Below are 23978 nucleotides of genomic sequence, written 5' to 3' on the forward strand. Positions count from 1 at the left end.
GGGAGGCCAGGCACATGTGCGGAAGGCGTGCACACGAAGCAAGCCGGGGAGAACCAGAGGTAAGAATATTGGAAACCCACTGATGAGGCTGACCAATATGGTCAATAAGGAAGGATATGTAACCCCAAACCAGGCAAGCTTCTGTAGGTCGTAAAATTATTTTGAATTGTGCCTGGACCTAAGAAAATATTCTTTATAAGTACAGTACCTCACTATCAAATTGCCCCTTACAATTTGTGATTGGCCAAAGTTTTTCAAACATAGCCCAGACCTACACTACCGATAGTCCTTGACTTATAACCATTCATTTAGCAACAGTCTGAAGTGATCTGTCTTTAAATTTACAACCACTGTCACGTGATCACAGTTTGAGAACCAGCGTGCATTTATGCTGGTTGTAGCACGGCAGGGCCTCTGGTGGCTCAGACTGCTAAGACAGCCTGTTATTAACACAGCTGCTTGCAATTACTGCAAATTCAAGTCCCACCAGGCCCAAGGTTGACTCAGCCTTCCATCCTTTATAAGATAGGTAAAATGAGGACCCAGATTGTTGGGGGCAATAAGTTAACTTTGTATATAAATATACATATAGGATGAAGACTATTGCTAACATAGTGTAAGCCACCCTGAGTCTTCGGAGAAGGGCGGGATATAAATGCAAATTAAAAAAAAAAGGGTCATGTGGTTGCCCATGTGACCTTCTCAGCCTCCAACGAGCAAAATCTATAGAAGAAGCTGGATTCGCTCAATGACAGTATGATTTGCTTAACAACCATGGCAAAAAAAAGGCCTACAATTGGGCACAACTCACTTATCAACTGCAAGTCACAGTTGTGTCATAAATTAAAGACTATCTCTACTGTAATCCAAAGAATTAATTAAATTGTGGTCCATGTAGGCAGATTTAACACGTTCAGGAACAGCTAGTCTTACGTAATATATTCACCTGAACTACGCAGATATTGTCCAATTCTATTACTATAAAACTGGGTATGTCAAGACAGGAGGTATTCTAGATCAACTGGGTCAACTAACTCTGATCCAATTTTCCCACTCTAGAGGCTTTCCACAGAATTCTGTGACTTTATGCCAAGAAAACCTCCCTGAACCTCAATATCTCAAGGGCTGCCACAAAGAAGAAGGGGTCAATCTATTCTCCAAAGTACCTGAGGGCAGGAGAAGAAGCAATGGGTGGAAACTAATCAAGGAGAGAAGCAACCTAGAACTAAGGAGAAATTTCCTGACAGTCAGAACAATTAATCAGTGGAACGACTTGCCTCCAGAAGTTGTGGGTGCTCCAACACAAGAAGTTTTTAAGAAGAGATTGGACAACCATTGGTCTAGAATTGTATAGGCCCTATACAATACTATATAGGGTTTCCTGCCTGAGCAGGGGGTTGGATTAGAACAGGGGTCTCCAACCTTGGCAACTTTAAGATTTGTGGACTTCAACTCCCAAAGCTGGCTGAGGAATTCTGGGAGTTGAAGTCCACAAGTCTTAAAGTTGCCAAGGTTGGAGACCCCGGACTAGACGACCTCCCTTCCAACTCTGTTATTCTATTTTATTCTAATTATCAAGAAGCAGATGGGTCCTGCAATCTCTTAAGGGACATCATCTTGATTATTTCCCACATTTGCAGAAAATCTCACTCCTACTAGGTCACCTTAGCTCCTATAATAATAATAATAATAATAATAATAATAATAATAATAATAATAATAATAATAATAATAATAATAATAATAATAATAATAATAATAATAATAATAATAATAATAATTATGATTATTATTATTATTATGTGTGTGTGTGTGTGTGTGTGTGTGTGTTCCGCCCTTCTCCCAAAGGACTCAGGGCGGTTTACAGCCAGGTAAAACACAGTAAAAAATACAATATACAATTAAAACCAATATTTAAAAACCTATTCAATTTGGCCCATTAATTAAAATACACAATAAAACCATAAACACCCCATTAAAATTAATAATAGATTTCTATTTTATGCCAGTCCTGCACATAATAGCTTTAAGCTATTATGAACTGCTAGCTGGGGAATTCTGGGAATTGAAGTCCATACAGGTTAAGAGTTGTCAAGGTTGGAAACACAATGTACTAACTAGAGTGATTGTTTGATCCATCCTAATATAGGTAGTCCTCGACTTACAACAGTTCATTTAGTGAGCATTCAAAGTTACAAACGGCATTGGAAAAAATGTGACTTATTTTTCACAGTTACAACATTTGCAGCAACCCTATGATATTGATCAATATTCAGATACTTGGCCACTGGTTCATACTTATGACCAGTGCAATGTCCCAAGGGTCATGTGATTACTTTTTGCTATCTTCTGACAAAGTCAGACGCACTTCACAAACAGGTTACTAACTTATCAACTGTAGTGATTCACCTAATAACTCTGGCAAGAAATGTCGTAAAATGGGGCCAAACTCACTCAACAAATTCTCACTTAACAACATAAATGTTGGGCTCAATTGTGGTACTACAGGAAATTCATACTGTACAAAACATGGGAATCCTTGAGAAGTGCGGAAAATTTTACGGAAAATTAGATGTCGAGTTTTGACTTAATGTATCACATTTTACAATTTTAGTTGGTGATTTAGCATGGTATTTTTAGGTTAAAGGCCAGTAAGGACTTTCGGTTTTGTTTTTACAATCGACAAGATATATTTTACGATATTTTAAAAGTGATTGATGATATTCTGGATAATAGCAGTATTAGTAATATTTTACACATTTCTAAATATACTCTATATTTCTTTATCTACCTGAATCTTGTTGTTTTATTTTTTTTACTTTTGTCTGTTTAATTTTTTTAAAAAAGCCAAAAATTGGCATCAGGATTTTATTTTCTGGGATTTTGTTTAAACCGATATACAGGGCTTGTATTTTATTGATTGCTAGCATAATCTGAACTGAATAAAAAAGGAGGTGCCATACTGTAAGTTTCAATAATGTAATCCTTAATATAGCATAGTCAAAAATAATCATAATGTGGTTGAGAAAACTTCTAAGCAATTATTGAATACACAGGGGAAAAGATTAATTATCAATAAGTTTTGACAGTTCTGAAAACATGACTACAGAATTTCTGAAATTCTGAGTAAACTGATTTTCATTTTAAATCATGAATGGAACAGAGACTTTGAGATAAGTGCAGTACACAGTGAAGTTAAAGAATGACTACAGTTTTCTGAAGATGCCAATTTTTGACTCAAGGGATACACAAAGAAATGAAAAACAAACCCCACTGGTAAAACAAGCCAACAAGCCAAGAGAAGTGATTTGGGATCATATTGTTAGCTTAAATTCATCTGCAATCTGCTGCCTTTCAGATGGGTCCAATTCCTTATTTTTCCACATAATTTTATGAAGTATTGCAAGCAGTATAAAAGCTTGCACACACTACAAAAAAGGAGGAATAGAAATAAAAAATAAAAATATAGTGAAGAAAAAAGAATATAAAAGAATGGATAAGAGAAACTTTTTTTTAAAAAAAGCACTCCCCTCTTCATCTCAACAAGTATAAACAATTTTTAACTGGTCACTTGCTCTTAAAATACATCAAACAATTCTCTTCATCCCCTATTACGTCCTTTCTCTATAAACAAATCCTTAAAATCCAAATCATTCAGTTCTGGTCAGGAAAAGTCCATGAAAGGTTACCAGACGTAGGAACATCATCTGTTTCAACCTTGATCAAATAAACTGACTTTATATTCCTACCCACTACTTTTAACGATCAATCTTTTCTCATGGCTAAGAGAGCCTTTGTGCGACTGCGAGTTGTGGTCTGCTTTTCAGGACTATACGCACAGTCACTCACACCCTAATCCCTTTCCATCTTGATTACTGCAACGTGCCCTAAAATATCCAAAAGGTTGAATATGCGGCAATTCACATGGTTCTGTGCTAGATTACATTTGCGCATGTCACTTCTCATGCAGGAGCTGCTTTGGCTGCCAATTTGCTTCTGTGTCCAAGTAAAAGTGCTGGTTGTCACCTTACGTGACTTAAAGTCAGGTTATCTGAAGGACTATCTTTTCCCAGTTACTCCAATTGACCTTCCCAAAGGCGGGGAGACATGTTATGGGTCCCCTCTCTTAAGGAGGGAGGTCCATCTACTGGGACCAAGAAGAAGGTTCTTCTCTGTGGTGGCTCCCTCCCTGTGGAACATCATCCCTGCAGAGATAAGATTGGCCCCCACCTTGGTACTCTTTCTAAAGGCCCTGAAGACAGAGGTTTTGCCAGCAGGCCTGGGGACTGCAGGGTGATATGGAGCCCATCAAGGGGTTGGTTTGATTGCTGTCACTTGTAGGGAGGTGGGGTTCTTGGGTTTTGTGTTTGGGGTTTTACTTCCGTAAGCTGCCCGGAGTCACTGTGATATGGCCGGCCAAACGAATGTTCTTAAATAATAAATGAATGAATCTTTAATCCCTTCAAATAATGTTCTATAATTGGATTTCCTTTTCCTTCCTTCCTTTTCTTCTTCCCTTCCTCTCTTTCTTTCCTTTCCTTTCTTTCCTTTCCTTTTTCTTTTCTTTCTCTCCTTCTTTTTTCCTTCCCTCCGTATGTTTTTCCTTTTTCTCTTTTTCTTTCTTTTTCTTTTCCTTCCTTTCTTCCTTCCTCCCCTCCCCCTTCTCACTAAATTTTTCAAAAACTTTCACAGATCTCTTTTGTAGATCTCCTACATGAAAATTAACTAAGGCGATCCTCCAGTTGGCTGGCTGCATGTCCCCTTTAATTATTAAAACATCAGATGATTTCATTTGAGGGCCGTGAAAATATTTGCAGATCCCTCTCATCCAGGAGATAAACTGTTTCAACTCCTACCCTCAAAACGACGCTATAGAGCACTGCACACCAGAACAACTCGACACAAGAACAGTTTTTTCCCGAAGGCCATCACTCTGCTAAACAAATAATTCCCTCAACACTGTCAGACTATTTACTGAATCTGCACTACTATCATTCCCATCACCCATCTCCTTCCACTTATGACTGTATGACTATAACTTGTTGCTGGCAATCCTTATGATTTATATTGATATATTGATCATCAATTGTGTTGTAAATGTTGTACCATGATGAAGGTATCTTTTCTTTTATGTACACTGAGAGCATATGCACCAAGACAAATTCCTTGTGTGTCCAATCACACTTGGCCAATAAATTCTATTTGTACACCTAAGATTTCCTCTTTCTCAAAATCATTCTTATAGCCTGTCATTTTAAAATCCACGTCCAGATCCATTTCAGTCTCAAACGTGTTCCCCTTCTGCACCAACATTTTCAGAGCCCATCTATGATAGCAGACATTCCTGATATTAACGTCTGAGTCCATTATTCACATATATCCTTCACTACATTCGATGTTAAAAGTATTTTATTCCATTCTGCTGTTAAAAAGTTAAACGAGTCTTCGCCTTTAATTGTAATCTTTACTTCCTTTAAGCTCCCTCTAGCGTCCAACCTTCAAAGTCCCACCATATTATATATATATATATTTATTTATATATATATATACACACACACACACACACACATATATATTTGTTTTCTGAGGTTTTCGCGGGTGTTTGTATGTAGGTCTTTGGTTATTCAGGTTTTCTCCCGCGTAAAATTGGAAGTGTCTTGGCGACGTTTCGACGAAGTCTCATTCGTCATCTTCAGGCTTCAGCTTCGTGCTTCTGGGAGCAATGTGTGACTGCAGCTGTTTCTTCCTTTTTAACTGCTAGTGGGGGTTTGAACTGATTGGGTGGGAGCTTGGCTGTGCTCTGATTGGATGGGGTTTTTTTGGTGCTCTGATTGGCTGGGGGTGTGTCCTGTTTGGGTGGGGGCTTGGTTGTGCTCAGATTAGTCTGAGTTGCAGGGGGATTTGGGCTGGTGAGCTGCATTGCTGTTGTTTGGCTTCGTGTTCGTGGTCGTGCTACATGTTCATAGTGGGTGTCAGTCTGCTGCATGTATGAATTGGAGGGGTTTGAAATGGCTAATGTTACAGCTGCGGTCTGGCTTCTGGTCCTTGGTCGTGCTTCCTGATCAGTGTGGGTTTGGGTCTGCTTTCTGGGTGGTTGTGTGGTGGTGACATCCTGTGTGAACCTCGTGAGTGTGGGTCTGGTGTCATTCCTCGTTTGTCATATATATATATGACATATATATATATATAATATATATAAATAAATATATTTATATAAATAATAAATAAATATATTTATTTATATATATATAATATATATATAAATAAATATAAATAAATTAAATAATTTATATTTTGGGATTAAAAGCACGAGCTGTTTTACCATGGGAAGGATTCATTCAATTAATTTGAAAAAAATCCCATTTCAAGTCAATCTAGACCCTTAATCCGTTTGTAACTTTCCAAAACAACATTCTAATCACCCTCTTGCCATTTATTCCCCCCAAATTTGCTAAGTCCTTGTTAACGTTTTGTTTGTTAAGGACTGAAGGAAATTCAGTCGTGAATGGCATCGAACTTGCTGTTTGGAAGGTTCTTCACATTTCAAAAACAGTTTTTTAAAAAAGAAAGAAAAGTAACTCAGAAAGTGATTAAGAAATGAAGCTTGGCAGAGCTTTTGTTTTCCATAGAAGGTACAATATGGTTTGTGGGCACAGACGAAATTGATCAACTCCCAGCTGCTCTACTGTACCAGCCGAGTGGTTCTTGCAGTCTACTCATGAGGAGCAAGTGGAGCAAGTGTCTGGAGCTCTGGTAGTCCTCAATTTACAGCAGTTCATTTAGTGACCGCTCAAAGTTGCAACAGCACAGGAAAAAAGTGACTCATGACCAGATTTTTTTGACGCTTATGTCGCAACATCCCCGGGGGTCCAGTAATCACAATTCAGATGCTTTGCAACTGGCTCATAGTATATGGCGGCTGCAGTGTGTCACGTGATCCCCTTTTGCGTCCTTCTGACAAGCTGGGGGAGCCGGATTCACTTAATGACCAGGTTACTGACTTCACAACTGCAGCGATTCACTGAACAACTGTGGCAAGAAAAGTCATAAAACAGGGCAAAATTCACTTAACAACGGTCTCGCTTAGCGACACAAATTTTGGGCTCCATTGTGGTCGTAAAGCGAGGACTACCTGTACATGTGGATAATTCCATGATCTCTCCTTTCTGTGGAGAGATTTTACTGTCCTCTTGTTGACAATTTCAGCCTTCGTGCTGTCTCTGCTTTTTTTAAGAGATGTCTAGTTTACTGTATTCTCACCAGAAGTTCCCGATGAGTTCAGTTCCAAGAATTTTCTAGTAGCATAACTGTTTTGATCATGATAAGCCGCTAATTCTAGGAGCTGAAATGTAACAAATCTTGAGAGCACCAGAAAACTGGGGAAAACTGACTGAAATCATCCACCCACAGGTTATTCAAATAATGAAACATGTATGTAACTTTCTTCGAATTTTAAGTCTACGTTTAGACCTAGTTTAGAACCAGTTACGTCTCAAGGAATTTAATAAGTCATAATTCACACTCAGTGTATTTATTATTGATTTGCAAAAGGTTACATTGCGAGCTGCTATGATTATAGAAGTTGAAAGAAGGTGTGATGTTTATTCGATATTTATGTATTTATTTAGCGTATGGCATATCGTATATGGACTATCAATATATTTGATAAGTATAGTATTTTTTAAAATTTAGGAATTCTTTTTAATTCACCAAATGCAATGCTACTAGTTATTATTTAAATTGTAGTGGCAACATATGTTGATGTCAGAAGATATACATAGTCAGAAGATTACATATATTTATTTATTTATTTATTTATTATTTAGACTTTTATACCGCCCTTCTCCCGAAGGACTCAGGGCGGTGTACAGCCAAATTAAAATATACAATCTACAATATTAAAACAACAAATTAAAATAACATATTATATAATGGCCGAAAAATTTAAAAATTTAAATGTAAAACCGTCCAATTGACCCCAATAAAACACAGTACCCCAATTTAAAATCACCAAAATTCAGATTTAAAAATTTAAAAATTAAAAATTAAAAATTAAGAATTAAGCCAGTCCCGCTTGGATGAACAAATAACGTTTTCAGTTCACAGCGAAAGGTCCGAAGGTCAGGTAGTTGACGCAAAATACACACACACACACACACACACACACACACACACACATATATGTATGTATGTATATGTATATGTGTATGTATGTATGTATGTGTATATATATATATATATATAAATAAATAAAAATAAAAAACTCACTTCTGGAAAGTGATATATACATACATACATACACATACATACACATATATATATTCTGACATCAACGTATGTTGTAACTACAATTTAAATAATAAATAGTAGCATTATATAGTAGTGTGTGTGTAAGTATTTACACACACACACACGCATATATTATATTTATATATAATACGTATCTTTTCTTTTATGTACACTGAGAGCATATGCACCAAGACAAATTCCTTGTGTGTCCAATCACACTTGGCAAATAAAGAATTCCATTCCATTCCATTCCATTCCATTCTATTCTATATATATAAACCCCACTTCTGGAAAATGCTACCATTTGGCGAACGATAGCTTTTTTTCCCCTGGTGTAAAGACCTTTTTAAAAAGTTGCACAATTGTCGGCATTATAGTTTTATGATCTCTTGACACTGAAATAAAAGCTTCTTTTAACCAGGGGCTTTCAAGTTCTCCATTCAAAACCCAGCATTTGGTTGCTGTCCTTGCTTTCTCTTTCATTTGCAATAGGATACCGAGCAGCTTAACTAAGGCGTTTTGGCCACCAACCAGCTGCCTGCTGTGACTGACTCCAGGAGGCGGTAACCCTGTATTGGAGACCAAATCCTTTAACAGTGTCGCCCTCTCCTTTCAAGTTAATCTGAAATATTTTGGGCCGAAGAGGAAATGAAAGGTGAGTTTCGCTCCCTTCCTATGGCACGAAGACTTTCTGAGCTAAAACTTCGGCTTTAAATCTACTATTTCCTCGTTGCAATTCCCAATTGAGTCTGTCAGAGAGAAGCACAGTGTGGCAGATACGGGGGGAGGGGGGGGGAATAAAACAATCTAACCATCTGCTCAAATATAAATGTGGGGTTTTTTTGGTTTTTAGTTTTTTTTTAAAAAAGGTATTCTTGCATGTTGCTTTTCTCCTAAAATAAGCCGGAGCCCCAGAATTTTAAAATAGCTTGATAAACAAAAAGAAAAAAAAATCAACCTACAACTTGATATTATATAATGGAGCTTCAATTTTATTTTATTTTTTATTTATTTGCATTTATATCCCGCCCTTCTCTGAAGACTCAGGGCGGCTTACACTATGTCAAGCAATAGTCTTCATCCATTTGTATATTATATACAAAGTCAACTTATTGTTGTTTGAATAATTGTTCAATTATTAGCTTCAATTATTTATTCAGCACTCCCCCCCCCAATGCTATATAGATGGTGGCAAGGAAACTTCCAGCCCACCTGAACCAAGTAGCATATAAAAGTACAATCCTTAGTTACTAATTCCTGCTTACTAAGGGGTTTCCTCTGGAAAGTCTTATTTATAATGTGATTCGAGCGGGGGGGGGGGGATTACAAAATAGCACTAGGAATAGAGGTACGACTTATCTACCGCTTCAGAGTGCTTTACAGCCCTCTCTAAGCAGTTTACAAAGTCAGCCTATTGCCCCCAACAATGAGTCCTCATTTTACCGACCTCGGAAGGACGGAAGGCTGAGTCAACCTTGAGCCTGGTGAGATTCGAACTGCTGGCAGTTGGCATAATTAGACTGCAATACTGCATTCTAATCATTGAGCTACCACGGTTCTTACAATTAAAAGATAAATATTATTTTTTTAAAAAAACAATAACCACACAAGTATTATGCATAAAGTATTATGCATCAACAGAGGGATAGAATCAAGATCACGTGAAGTGTTAGTGCCACTTTATAATGCCTTGGTAAGGTCACACTTGGAATACTGCATTCAGTTTTGGTCACCACGATGTAAAAAAGATGCTGAGACTCTAGAAAGAGTGCAGAGAAGAGCAACAAAGATGATTAGGGGATTAGAGGCTAAAACATATAAAGAACAGTTGCAGGAACTCACTATGCCTAGTTTAATGAAAAGAAGGACCAGGGGAGACATGATAGCAGTGTTCCAATATCTCAGGGGTTGCCACAAAGAAGAGGGAGTCGGGCTGTTCTCCAAAGCATCTGAGGGTAGAACAAGAAGCAATGGGTGGAAACTGATCAAGGAAAGAAGCAACTTAGAACTAAGGAGAAATTTCCTGACAGTTAGAACAATTAATAAGTGGAACGACTTGCCTGCAGAAGTTGTGAATGCTCCAACACTGGAAATTTTTAAGAAAATGTTGGATAACCATCTGACTGAGATGGTGTAGGGCTTCCTGCCTAGGCAGGGGGTTGGACTAGAAGGCCTCCAAGGTCCCTTCCAACTCTGTTGTTATATTATATTATATTAAAAACAATGGGAAAAAAGCATACAGGTAATCCTTAGTCACTTAGTGACCGTTCAAAGTTATGACGGTTGCCCCTCCCCCCTAGTCATAATGGCACTGGAAAAAAGTGACTTATGATCAATTTTTATATTTATGACCATTGCGGCCTTCCCATGGTCATGTGATCAAAATTCGGATGCTTGGCAACCGGCATGTATTTATGACAGTTGCAATGTGATTCTCTTAACAACGGTAACAAGAAGGGTCGTAAATGGGGCAAAACTCACTTGACAAATGTATTCCTTAGCAACGGAAATTCTCGCTTCGATTCGGTAAGTCGAAGATTAGCTGTCCATATAAAGGAGGGGATTTTTTTTGAGGGAGGCCCTTTTTCTTCATAATGTTGATTTTATTTACCGTATTTTTCGGAGTATAAGACACACCTTTTCCCCCCAAAAAAGAGGGTGAAAATCTGGATGTGTCCTATACTCCGAATGTAGCCCCGCCCAGCTTCTCAAATGGAAGTTTCAGAGGCTGAAAAAAACATCAGAAAAAAGCCCAAACAGAGCTTTGGAAAAGAAGCCCCCAAACAGAGCTTCAGAGGCTTTTTTTTCTGGAGCTGTTTCGGAGGCTTTCAGAAGCAGAAAAAAGTTTTTTTTGAAACAGAGTTTCAGAGGCAGGGGAAAAAAAGCAAAAAAAAAGCAAAAAAAAAGCAAGGCACAGAGCTCACAACCAAGGAACCTGTTGCTAAAATTCACCTCTGGGAACAGCTGATTGGGGGTATTCCGGGAGGCCGATCCACCTGCCCATCAGCTTGTTTCTTATTTTCCTTCCCCAAAACTAAGGTGCGTCTTATACTCCGGTGTGCGAAAAATATGGTAAATAAGATGCTGCCAAAAATGTTTAGGTTGCTACAAAAGGAGGGTTGGTTTTCTCAGCCAGTTATTTAACAAGGAACAGGAGGTGTATATAATATTATACACTATAATATTCTTTTCCCTTCTTTTTTCCTTTCTCTTTGCCAGGAAATCACATAAGCTGTGGGATCTCTAATGTAATACATACAGTAATGGGACTGAAGAGGAGACCAGGTGAGGTTTCCCTCTGGGAAAGAAATGGCGAAAGGAGGAACTACCAAGCGACAACGGCAAGGCGGAACACGACAGGGCCACAGTCTGCGGTTTCCATTCGGGGAAAAGAGATTTGAGATTTTTTTTTCATTTTAGAAGCTCATCAGCCCAGCCGCTACAGCATCTTTAAAAGAACCTCACGTAGGAAAAGATACAGGAAAAGATAAAAGTTCTGGACGATCACAAGATAGCGCTGGTTTAGCCCGAGTTGTAAACAAGTGTGAGGCAAGAAAGTTCCAAGTTGCACAAAAACACACAATGACGAAGCTCCTAGGGGCCATAAAGCTTGAACAGCAAGACGCAATGCAAATAAACGGTTCTGTTGCAAATATTTCTAGCTAAACTTGTTAGCGGTTCCAAAGAATTTGAGCGGATCGTTGCAACATGCAGGCCCTGCTTGCTTCCTCTTGCATTCTCCCAATTCTTACTGATTACACAAGGACAGTCCCGTGTCTTCCCCCTGCTAAACAACTAATAGCCACTGTCAAACTATCTAGTAACTATCTTGCTATTATCCTTCTCATCCTTCCTATTACCTATCTATCTCGTCTTTGTTGCTCATCTCTTATGATTTATATTTGTTTTATTTCGTATCCTAGCACGATTCATGTTGATTGCTGTCACTGAATGTTGTATCTTATGATTTAGGATTGTATTTCAGGATTATGGATTGTGATTTATCACTTGTTGCTGTTGTACACTGAGAGCTTATGCACCGGAAACAAACAAATCACATTTGGCCAATAAAGAATTCTCTTCTTTTTTCTCTTCTCTTCTCTTTTCTTCATCATCATCATCATCATCATCATCATCATCATCATCATCATCATCATCATCATCATCTACTTCAGCTTTGGCATCTTCAATCTCATTTGCTTTTGGGCAAATGAGGCATTTTAAGGTGGTGTTCTAAATCCAGGATTTCCAACCTTGGCAACTTCAAGACTTCTGGACTTCAATTTCATGGCCGGCTGGGGAATTCTGGGAGTTGAAGTCCCCCGGTCTTAAAGTTGCCAACGTTGAACGCCCCGATTCTAGGCATTCTGCACAAAATGGCTGACAACACATATCTTGCTTATCCCAAAGAACATTTACCAGACCGCTATCCTGTGGCCTCTCCAAATTTGTTCTAATGCCCTGCGTTCCTTTATTTTTTTTCCTGAGCTACATGATTCATTATGATTAATGATTGTAACTATGATTTATGATGTATGACCTATCACTTGTTGCTTGTATGTACGTTGGGAGCTTATGTACCGGAGACAAATTCCTTGTATGTCCAATCATACTTGGCCAATAAAGAATTCCATTCCATTCCATTTTTTCTGTCCTGTCCTGTCCTATCCTACACTTTTCAATTCAATTCAATTCTATTCTATTCTTTTTTATTTTCTATTCCATTCCATTCCACTCCATTCCCACCCTATCCTATCCTATCTTCCATTCTATATTCTACTCCACTCCATTCTATTAATTAGCCTTCTGAACCAGTGGTGGGTTTCAATTTTTTTTACTACTGGTTCTGTGGGTGTGGCTTGGTGGGCGTGGCATGGCTTGGTGGGTGTGGCAGGGGAAGGATACTGTAAAATCTCCATTCCCAACCCAATCCAGGGGAAGGATACTGCAAAATCCCCATTTCCTCCCGATCAGCTGGGACTCGGGAGGCAGACAACAGATGGGGGAGGGGCCAGTCAGAGGCGGTATTTACCGGTTCTCCGAACGATTCAAAATTTCCGCTACCGGTTCTCCAGAACTGGGTCAGTACCTGCCGAAACCCACCCCTGTTCCGAACAGACCATTAGGCTTCAGCCACTTAAGAGTTTTTATTCTTCAAAAAAAGCATGTAAACAATTTTATAGGGATTCAGATGCATTCTTAATTTCGTCTTAATTTTTGTTTTAATTTGTGTATATTGTGGGTTTTATTTTCTGGCTGTACACCGCCCTGAGTCCTTCGGGAGAAGGGCGGTATAAAAATCTAATAAAATAAATAAATAAATAAATAAATTCTTAAAATCTGAAAAAGGCACCGGAGGGATTCTGTAACGTGTTACCTTGCTCTTTTCTTTTTTTTAAATTCAACGAAGCTTTCGAGAATAGAGACTCAGATGGCTCAGGAAGCTTCGCAGACTTAAGGGCATAGTAAAGGCCCTATATTGGGGAGCCCAGTGTCGACCACACAATAGGTATAGTATATACGGACAGCTCTGACTGAATAAATGAGAATGGCACAAAAGTCGACCAAAAGATCCCTTCGGACTCTCGTTTAACTGGAAACACATGGGTTCTGAGATAGAAAGGATCACGATGCTTCAAATGTAATGAGATCCTCCAGACGTAGGCAGCCCAAGAAGCAAAATGATTACCAAACAACGCAGGTTATTACGAAGGAAAATAAGAGTCAGAATCTCAGACAGCTCAAGGCAGCCTTTGAGCAAAATCCTTCTGAAATAAAGATGTCTTTCGAAAAATGGTTCACGTAGGCAGTCCTCCACCTATGACGACAATTGAGCCCAAAATTTCTGTGGCTAAGCAAGACAGTCATCAAGTGAACTTCGCCCCATTTTACGACCTTTCTCACCACAGTTGTTAAGCAAGTCGCTGCGGTTGTTAAGTTGGGGACACGGTTGTTGAGTGAATCTGGCTTCTCCATTGATTTTGCTTGTCAGAAGGTCACAAGGGGGGACCGCCAGGACAGTCATGAACAGTGGCCAAGCGCCTCAATTTGCAGCTGATAAGTTAATAACATGGTTGTTAAGTGAATCATTTGATTTTGCTTGTCAGAAGGTTGCAAAGGGGATCACGTGACCGTGGGACACAGCAACGGTCATAAATATGAACCGGTTGCCAAGCGGCTGAATTTTGATCACGTGATCATGGGGATGCCACAAAGGTCGTAAGTTTGAAACACGGTCGTAAGCCACTTTTCCCTGTGCCGTTGTAACTTTGAACGGTCATTAAACAAATGGCTATGAGTCAGTATTAGAGTTTTGATTTAAATGACCAATTCAATGGACAATCGAGATTATGAATATTTACCTGATTTGTCATGTACGGCAACTTCCTTCTACAAAGGACCCAAAATGATGCCACTTAATGAACTATTGTAAGTCAAGAACTACTTAAAGTGGACAACTTTTTTTTTTTTTAAAAAACTTATCTGATTAAAAAAGAAAAATCTAACCCGCAAACACCGAACCCTAAGTTTCAACATGAATTATGTACAAATACATCAATTCTGTGTCCGTAATAGAAATACTCATTTTGAACCGTTACATACTTGGAAAATGAATCACTGCCTTCTTACACAAAACCAGCATCAAATGGTTTTAGAGGTAAACATTTCTTTCTAATCAATATTCTTAGAGTAACTTTCCTAGTAAGTACAATTACAAAGAACGTAAGATAAGATTCAGCAAGATAGTCAAAGCAACGCCTTAGCTGCACAACTGGGGAAAAAAAAAAAAGAGTAACATTGAGCAGATTCTCCCCCCCCCTCACTTGGGCGTCTGTGCTCTCATCACATATTCTTTTCGTTCTAAACTTTATCTGCTTGGTACTTCTGCACAAACTTCCTCCGTTCGGCTTTTCAAGCCTGATCATCTTTTCTCGGTTTTGGTGGATTTTTTCCTGTTCGCTTCATTCGTGCCAGGTTTTTGCATTCTGTACAACGGAGTTGACTCGTGCAAAAGCAAGCGGTATCCGGCACTTGCAAAATGCAACGCCGGAAGGAACTGAGCACACAGTTTTGCGCTAAAGATACAACCGGGGGCTTAGCGTAACGGCTGGCTCCGCTACAGTCGTAAGTCGAGGACTACTGTACTTTTCCATCGGGCACAGACGAATTTAGGAATTGCCATGTGTGTCTCTGCCTCTGGCCAGAAAGACAAGAGGGTGCAAATCAGTGGTGAAATCCCCTCCGCGGATTGCCACCGGTTCGCTGCCCGTGCATGCGCAGTGCGCGCCAAAACCATGCTACGGGCATGCGCAGTGCACATCAATCACACGCACAATCACATGCACAGTGTGCACCAAATGCAGGCTGTATGCACATGCACGTGCCAAACACGCGCTTTGCACGGAAAAAGTCTTAACAAGGTAAGTAGAACAGTGGGGGGGGGAACCGCTGTGCAGCGGGGGGGGGACAGACTGCTTTAGTCTGTTGAGCCACCAGAGGCGTATAGTCACCCATAGTCACCTGAAAATATTTACAGACTCCTCACATCCTGGACATAAACTGTTTCAACTCCTACCCTCAAAACGACGCTACAGAGCACTGCACACCAGAACAAGAAGACACAAGAACAGTTTTTTCCCGAAGGCCATCACTCTGCTGAATAAATAATTCCCTCAACACTGTCAGACTGTTGTGTCTTGCCCACCCTCAGAGCAGCCGGGGCCTTCTTATCTGCTCCCGAACACGGAGGAATGTATGCCTCCCGGTCCCAGTCCTGGCTCCATGCCCAGGCAAACTGCAGAAGAAGGAGCACCTCCCTGCCCCAGCCCTGATTCCATGCCCAGGCAAATGGAGCAGCTAGACCCCTCCCCCTCCTCCACAGCATGTGAGCCTGAGGAGGGTTTATTACCAACAGCTGATTGGAGTGATCCTCGCATCAGAAGATTGGATAGGCGGAGGAAACAGAAGGAAGGGAGGGGCAGGCCTTAATGAGTGCTGAGTCATGGAGCCACACCCCATGGCCTATATAAAGGATCTGCTTTCTGGCAGTCTCTGAGTCAGGCAAAAGTCGAACTTATCTTGCTGAAATCACTTACTGGTCTCCTGCCTGCTCTGAGGACTTTGCTAGGACTTTGGGCAGAGCTGCAGAGGCACGCCTGATTCGGATTTCCCTGACCCAGCCGTCAACGGAGGAGTGGGGCACGACACAGACTATTTACTGAATCTGCACTACTATTAATCTTCTCATCGTTCCTATCACCAATCTCTTTCCATTTATGACTGTATGACTATAACTTGTTGCTGGCAATCCTTATGATTTATATTGATATATTGACCATCAATTGTGTTGTAAATGTTGTACCTTGATGAAGGTATCTTTTCTTTTAATTACACTGAGAGCATATGCACCAAGACAAATTCCTTGTGTGTCCAATCACACTTGGCCAATTAAAAATTCTATTCTATTCTATTCTATTCTATTGGGTTGACTATGGGCCAGACACCAGGGGATGGTGAGTTCTAGTCCCACTTTGGGCATGGGACCCAACTGGGTGACTTTGGGCCAGTCATCTTATTATCTGATCTTTGCTGTTCTTGAAAAAAAGCTATGCTGTTAGGATGTATAAGGGAAGCCACCAGGAAACTAGAGACTAGGCTATGAGTTGAATAGGTTGGAATAGCATTAGCACTTAGCGATAGCAATTTAGACTTATATGCCGCATCACAGTGCTTTTACAGGCTTCTCTAAGCAGTTTACAGAGTCACCCTATTGACCCCAACAATCTGGGTCCTCATTTTACCCACCTTGGAAGGATGGAAGGCGGAATCAACCTCGAACTAGTGGGAATCGAACCCCTGGCAGTCGGCAGAATTAGCCTGCAACACTGCATTCTAAGCACTGCACCACTACGGCTCTTTAAGAAGAATAAAGGCCAACCATTACAATATATATATAAATAAAATTAAAATAAATATACGATAGATTGTGAGCTTTAGTCCTGTCTTGGGGATGAAAGCTGCCTGGGTGACTTTGGACCAGTCACCAGGTGAGGGTGAGTTCTAGCTCCACCTTTGCCATGAAAGCCAATTGGGTTGACTATGGGCCAGACACCATTTATCCTTTAAATTTTATTTAATTTTATAATCCCATACTCTAGATGTCCTCACGGCAGGGAGATCAAGGAAAACCAGCTGAGTACCTTTTTTTTTTTTATTAGCATTTATATCCCGCCCTTCTCCGAAGACTCAGGGCGGCTTACACTATGTCAAGCAATAGTCTTCATCTATTTGTATATTATATACAAAGTCAACTTAATTGCCCCCAACAATCTGGGTCCTCATTTTACCTACCTTATAAAGGATGGAAGGCTGAGTCAACCTTGGGCCTGGTGGGACTTGAACTTGCAGTAATTGCAAGCAGCTGTGTTAATAACAGACTGCTTAGTCTGTTGAGCCACCAGAGCCATAATGTATTTATTATGTTTTATCAATGGGTAATAAAATACAACAGAAAAAAAAAACGATAGAAAAAAACATACATCCAACAGTAACAAAAAAGAAAAGAAAAGAAAATGTGTACAAAAAAGGAAAAAAAGACCAATTTTCTTTTTTTTTTTTTCCTTTTGGGAAGTAAAACTATCCTGTATCTTAGGATAAACTTGGATGTGAAGTGATGCTGGCTTGCATAAACTAGCTCAGGTACCAGGAAAAGAAACTTACGAAATAGGACAGTGACACCTGCTGGCCACAATGAATATTAAAAGGATGAAAGTTGGAACTGCAATAAATAATTTCTGAGAAACACAAGCACAACATGCCCCCTCCTCAAAAATCTGTTAAAATACGTATCTAGGTAGCCACCAACGTGGCACAAACTATTGTCCCCCACCCTAAAATATTGTCCCTTAATTTTATGAAGACATTATTACTAGTACTTGTAATTACTATTACAACAAAAACAGTTTAAACCAGGTTTCTTTTTAGTATTCTGAAACCAAAAGGTTCTCTAGTACAGGTAGTCCTTGACACAGGGCCAGAACTGAGCCCAAAGTTTCTGTTGCTAAGCGAGACAGTTGCTAAGCAAGCCCCATTTTACGACCTTTCTTGCCACAGTTATTAAACGAATCGCTGCAATTGTTAAGTGAATCCGGCTTCCCCCATTGACTTTGCTTATCAGAACGTTGTAAAAAGTGATCACATGAACCCAGGACACTGCAAGTGTCATAGGGTGCCGTCGGCTAGTCAGTGTCGGCTGGCGGCCCCCAGGGGAAGGGCGTTCTCTGTGGGGGCCCCGGCTTTATGGAATGAGCTGCCGGTGGGACTCCGTCTCCTCCCTGATCTCCGGACCTTTAAGCGCAAGCTCAAGACTCTGTGGCTCAGACTGCTAATGCAGTCTGTTATTAACAGCAGCTGCCTGCAATTACTGCAGGTTCTAGTCCAACCAGGCCCAAGGTTGACTCAGCCTTCCATCCTTTATAAGGTAGGTAAAATGAGGACCCAGATTGTTGGGGGGCAATAAGTTGACTTTGTATATAAATATACAAATAGAATAAAGACTATTGCTAACATAGTGTAAGCTGCCCTGAGTCTTCGGAGAAGGGGGGGATATAAATGCAAATAAAATAAAATAAAATAAAAATAAATATATAAAAAGACTTTCTTTTTTCACCAAGCGGGGCTGGCCTGATTGATTTTAGTATGGGGGTTTTAAGTGGGTTTTAATAGGGTTTTTACCAAGGTTTTAGTTTTGATAAATTTTAGCTAATATTTTAAGTTACAGCAATTGAATCAGTTTTTTAAAATTTGATAGTGTGTTTTAAATGTGTTGGGATTTTTGTCGTTTTATTGGCTGTACACCACCCTGAGTCTTCGGAGAAGGGCGGTATAAAAATACGAATAAATAAATAAATAAATAAATAAATAAATACGTACATGCCAGCTGCCCAGAGTCTGAATTTTGATCACGTGACCATGGGCCTGCTGCAACTGTCGTAAGTTGGAAAACCGGTCATAAGTCACTTTTTTCCCAGTACTGCTGTAGCTTTGGACAGTCACTAAATGAACTTGTTGTGTCTCGCCCGCCCCCCTCTCCGCAGCCGGGCCCCTCTCATCTCCTGTTATCTCAGCCAGAGACTGATAATGCAGACGAATGGCCTGGCAAGCCTCCGGCCCCCGGTCCTGGCACCATGCCCGGACAAACCGAGCAAATAAACCCCCCCCCCAACAGCATGTGAACATGAAGAACCTGAAGCCAGTCATGAGCTGGAATTGCCGGCAGCTGGAGGGTGGAGGGATCCATGCTTCCGGAGAATGGAGAGGCGACGTCAGCAAAAGGAAGGGAGGGGCAGGCCTAGATAAGTGCTGAGTCATGGAACCACACCCCATGGCCTATATAAAGGATCTGCTTTCTGGCATTCTTTGAGTCAGGCAAAGTCTAATTTGGATTGCTGAAGTCACATCTTGGACTCCTGCCTGCCCTGAGAACTCTGACAGAACTTTGGCAAAGCTGCAGAGGCTTTGTGGCCACGCTTGATACAGACTTCCCCGACCCGGCTGTCAGAGGAGGAGTGGGACACGACAGAACTGTTGTAAGTTGAGGATTACCTGTACCCAATAAGCAGATTTCCCCAAAACCCCCTCCTTTTTTTATTTGAATTTATATCCCGCCCTTCTCCAAAGACTCAGGGCGGCTTACACTATGTTAAGCAATAGTCTTCATCCATTTGTATATTATATACAAAGTCAACTTACTGCCCCCAACAATCTGGGTTCTCATTTTACCTACCTTATAAAGGATGGAAGGCTGAGTCAACCTTGGGCCTGGTGGGACTTGAACTTGCAGTAATTGCAGTAATTGCAAGCAGCTGGGTTAATAACAGACAGACTTAGTCTGCTGAGCCACCAGAGGCCCCTGGTGGGTCTCTAACCCTAACCCAACCCCACTTTCTCCTGGAGAAGAAATAGGAGAAGGGAGGTCAGTGAGCAGATCGTGGGACGGTGAGGCACAATGTTTTCAGTCGTCAGGTAAGGCAGGAGAGCCAGTGGCGGTTTCCTGAAGCAAAGATGGAGGCTGTGTGAGAGGGATAGAACGGGAGGCAGTGGAGGAACATGGGCTTCCTTCCTGGAGAGTGGCAAGCATTCCGGAAACATTGGCCCCCAGGCTTCAGTGAGGGATGTCCCATGGATCTTGGCCCAGTCTTCTTCCTGCAAAGCCTCCCAAACATTCAGCACCTTCCAATGGATGTAGGAGAAAAGCAGGTGGAACTAGAGGGCAGAGTTAAGTGAGTCATCAGTTTAGAGTCGTTACGTCGCCACAAATGGCCCAACCCCTCTGCCTGCTTTTCTGGTCTAAACCAGAGGTCTGCAAACTTGGCAACTTTTAAGACTTTGGCTCCCAGAATTTCTCGGCCAGTCCACAAGTCTTAAAGCAGCCAAGTTCGCAGACCCCCTGCTCTTAACTGATGGCTTTAGATGGCTAGATTAATGTCAGACGCCAAGGATCAGGGCCATACATGAAACTGCAGCTCAGAAGATTTATCACTCAAGCCTGTAGACAAGAAGGGCCTCTGGTGGCTCAGACTGCTAAGACAGTCTGTTATTAACACAGCTGCTTGCAATTACTGCAGGTTCAAGTCCCACCAGGCCCAAAGTGGACTCAGCCTTCCATCCTTTATAAGGTAGGTAAAATGAGGACCCAGATTGTTGGGGGCAATAAGTTGACTTTGTATATAATATACAAATGGATGAAGACTATTGCTTAACATAGTGTAAGCCACCCTGAGTCTTCGGAGAAGGGCGGCATATAAATGCAAATTTTAAAAAAAAATCGAATCACCTAAAGTTCAATATTAAATTGGCACCAGATAAAGGGTCAATGAAATTCAAGGGGTGGGGTGTTGGACTTGGACCGTTTGTGGCAACGTAACGTCTCTAAACTAATGACCTGCTTAACTCTGCCCACCAGCTACGGCTGCTTTTCTCCTACATGAGCTGCACAGCGCATGTCAGAAGTGCCTCTGGAGAACCCTGGAGAGTAGGGGCTACTCTTGCCTTGGAGTGATGGGAAGGAGAAGCTGTTCCAGAGAGGAGAGGCGTTTCAGGAGCCCTCCCATCACTCTTTTTGATAAATGGGGACTTTCAGCGGGCATTCTCAGTGACCACAAATTGAGCAGGGCGAAACTACATAGGCTAAGTGGTCTTAAAGTTACTCACAGTTCCTTGGTGACGTAAATTTGATAAATAAATACGGTAATAGATAAAATAACTAACTAAAGTATGGAAGCTCTGTTCATACTGTGTGTTAAACTGTTCAGGATATTATTCTACGTGCGTTCCCATGCTCTATGAAACACTGAACAATCAGAGACCACCACGAAAACTTGCCCACGCAACAGATGTTATTGAATATTTTTTAGTCTAGTCATCAAAGAAATACATAAATTTTAATTACAATTTTCTACCATATGAGGCTAGCGATGTCGAGGAAACGGTCACCTCCCAATCGTGGCATCTCTTCCCCAAGTGGTTTTTTAAAAATATATTAACTCTGATAACTTTCTGACGCCTGACAAACAGCTTCTTATATTCCTTAGCCCGAATTCTAAATTGCTTTGAATATCAGGAGGATAATTTTAATCCCGGAACACTTCTTCTACCTCTTATGGTTGGTTATCCACAGTTCTTGTCAAGCTAAATCTCACAATAAATCTGTTTTCCAGACAGAAAACTCATACGTCAAAATCGGTTGCTTCAAATTCAATTGATGCAGTAGTGGATGAGCAAGGATTCAAATCCAAATCTAGCCCCCACTTGGAAACATTTACACCAATGTGGTGCAATAGGACTACTTTGTTTGAAAGGTAATAGCAGGAAGCCCAGACCTGAACTGTGTGTAATTTTACGACTTACAGTAGTGGCCAAAATTGTGGAAACCTTTTAGGAAAAGTATACTTTCTAAAACTAACTAATAACACCACTTTTTTTTGAGTAGTACCATAAAATTATGTATCAGTGGAAAGATTAATTTAATCAAGAACGTAATGCAATAACTTTTATGGAGGATTCGCTACTATAATAGCAGTTATAGTATAAAGAAGAAAAGTGAAACATGTAGAAAAAATGAGATATACAAAAATGAACACCATGTCAGTTAATACTTAGTTGGGGAACCTTTAGTATGAATTACGGCCTTAGAATGTCTTCCCATGGAGTGAACTAAGTCTTTTAGTTCTGCAGCTGTTCTAATGGGAAACCAAGATTGAAGGATGGGCTTCTATTAACTGGGTTTTATTGCTGGGTCGCTTCTGACTAACAAGCTTCTTTAGTCGGCTCCATAGATTTTCCACTGAGTGAAGGTCTGGGCTATTCCCAGGCCATTCCAGCAGTGGAATAGGATGATCTTGAAACTCCCTGCCAAAAAAGTGATGTTATTAGCCATCAAAGCTCAAAAATACACTTTTCCCAAAAGGTTTCCAGAATTTGGGCCACTACTGTAGTTCCTTTCTTGCAAATTGCTTGGAAAACCTTCTACCATCTTGACGCTCTCCAGACATTCACGACCAACATCCATAATGCCAAGCCAGAAAACTGTGTCAAGAAAGTCGCAGATCATCATATAGGAGAGACCGTGCCAAGTCTTACATAACGATGATTGACATCTTAGGCAGCAACAACAACAAAAGCACAAGTAGAGAAAGGACCTCTCACCTTCTTGAGAAGAGACCAGAGGTGGCATGTAATCAGGAATATACTCCTTCCTCTCTTCTGCGTCTTTGCTTCCGGGCTGAGGAAACTGCAGCACATTATTCTTACTCACGGGGAAGGAAGGGATCTGATGTGCAAAAGTCACGGGTTCGATATTGAGGATGTAATCTTCCAGTTCGTGCAGGTTGACCCCCATGAGCTTAAAGGCTTCACCCACGTCCTCCAAAATTGGGTCTGTCCGGCCATCTGGAACACAAATAAATGTGAATGACAAAAAAACCAACAACAACAACAACAGCCAAACAGGTTTTTAAAAATTAACGTATCCACCCGCCCTACAGAAGCGGCTTTTGAAAAAGCAGCAAATAAGTTGGCCGTTCAAAATTTCATTTGAGATGACAGAGGAATGCAAACATTTTTTTTCCCCATCCGCTTCCACGAGGCTGTATTTACTTGAGGGCCTATTATCAGGATTTGATTTTCCCTGCCTAGCTCAGCTACTGAAATGACAACCAAATTGCAATTTAGCGAGTGCTCACTAGAGCGGAAAAGTAGGATATAAAATAAATAGAATTTACTCGGAAGGCGACTTGAAATAGTAATATCAGCAAAATTTCTACTCAGGCCTGTTTAGAAGGTATGCCAAGAATCCTTAAAGCAAGTAAATATACCTGGGTTCAAGCTGTCAGTAAATATATATAGTTTTTTCCATATTTTTTTCCATATATATGTATGCAGGTTTTGGTATGTTCGGGTCTTTTTCCGTGTAAGATTGAAAGTATTTAGGCAATGTTCGCTCACATAAGAACAAAGCCAAAAAACTCCAGCCTGAAGATGATGAGTGAGATCTCATCGAAACGTTGCCTAAATACTTTCAATCTTACACGGGAAAAGACCCGAAAATACCAAAACCTGTATGTATATATGTGCTAGTTGTTCCCGACTCTAGGAGGCGATGCTCATCTCCGTTTCAAAGCCGAAGAGCC

General features: G+C 40.6%; 1 protein-coding gene across 2 annotated transcripts in view; it reads right to left on the reverse strand.

Annotated features, from left to right (window-relative positions):
* TAF3 (TATA-box binding protein associated factor 3) overlaps positions 1-23978 on the reverse strand; it is a 200005-nt gene that overhangs the window by 163215 nt on the left and 12812 nt on the right. For both annotated transcript variants that reach the window (XM_058190389.1, XM_058190388.1), the window contains exon 2: positions 22996-23238. In XM_058190389.1, the coding sequence (XP_058046372.1) occupies positions 22996-23238 (243 nt within the window). The remainder of the gene's footprint in view (positions 1-22995; positions 23239-23978) is intronic.

The sequence above is a fragment of the Ahaetulla prasina genome, chromosome 7, assembly GCF_028640845.1.
Source record: "Ahaetulla prasina isolate Xishuangbanna chromosome 7, ASM2864084v1, whole genome shotgun sequence".
Lineage (NCBI taxonomy): Eukaryota > Metazoa > Chordata > Lepidosauria > Squamata > Colubridae > Ahaetulla > Ahaetulla prasina.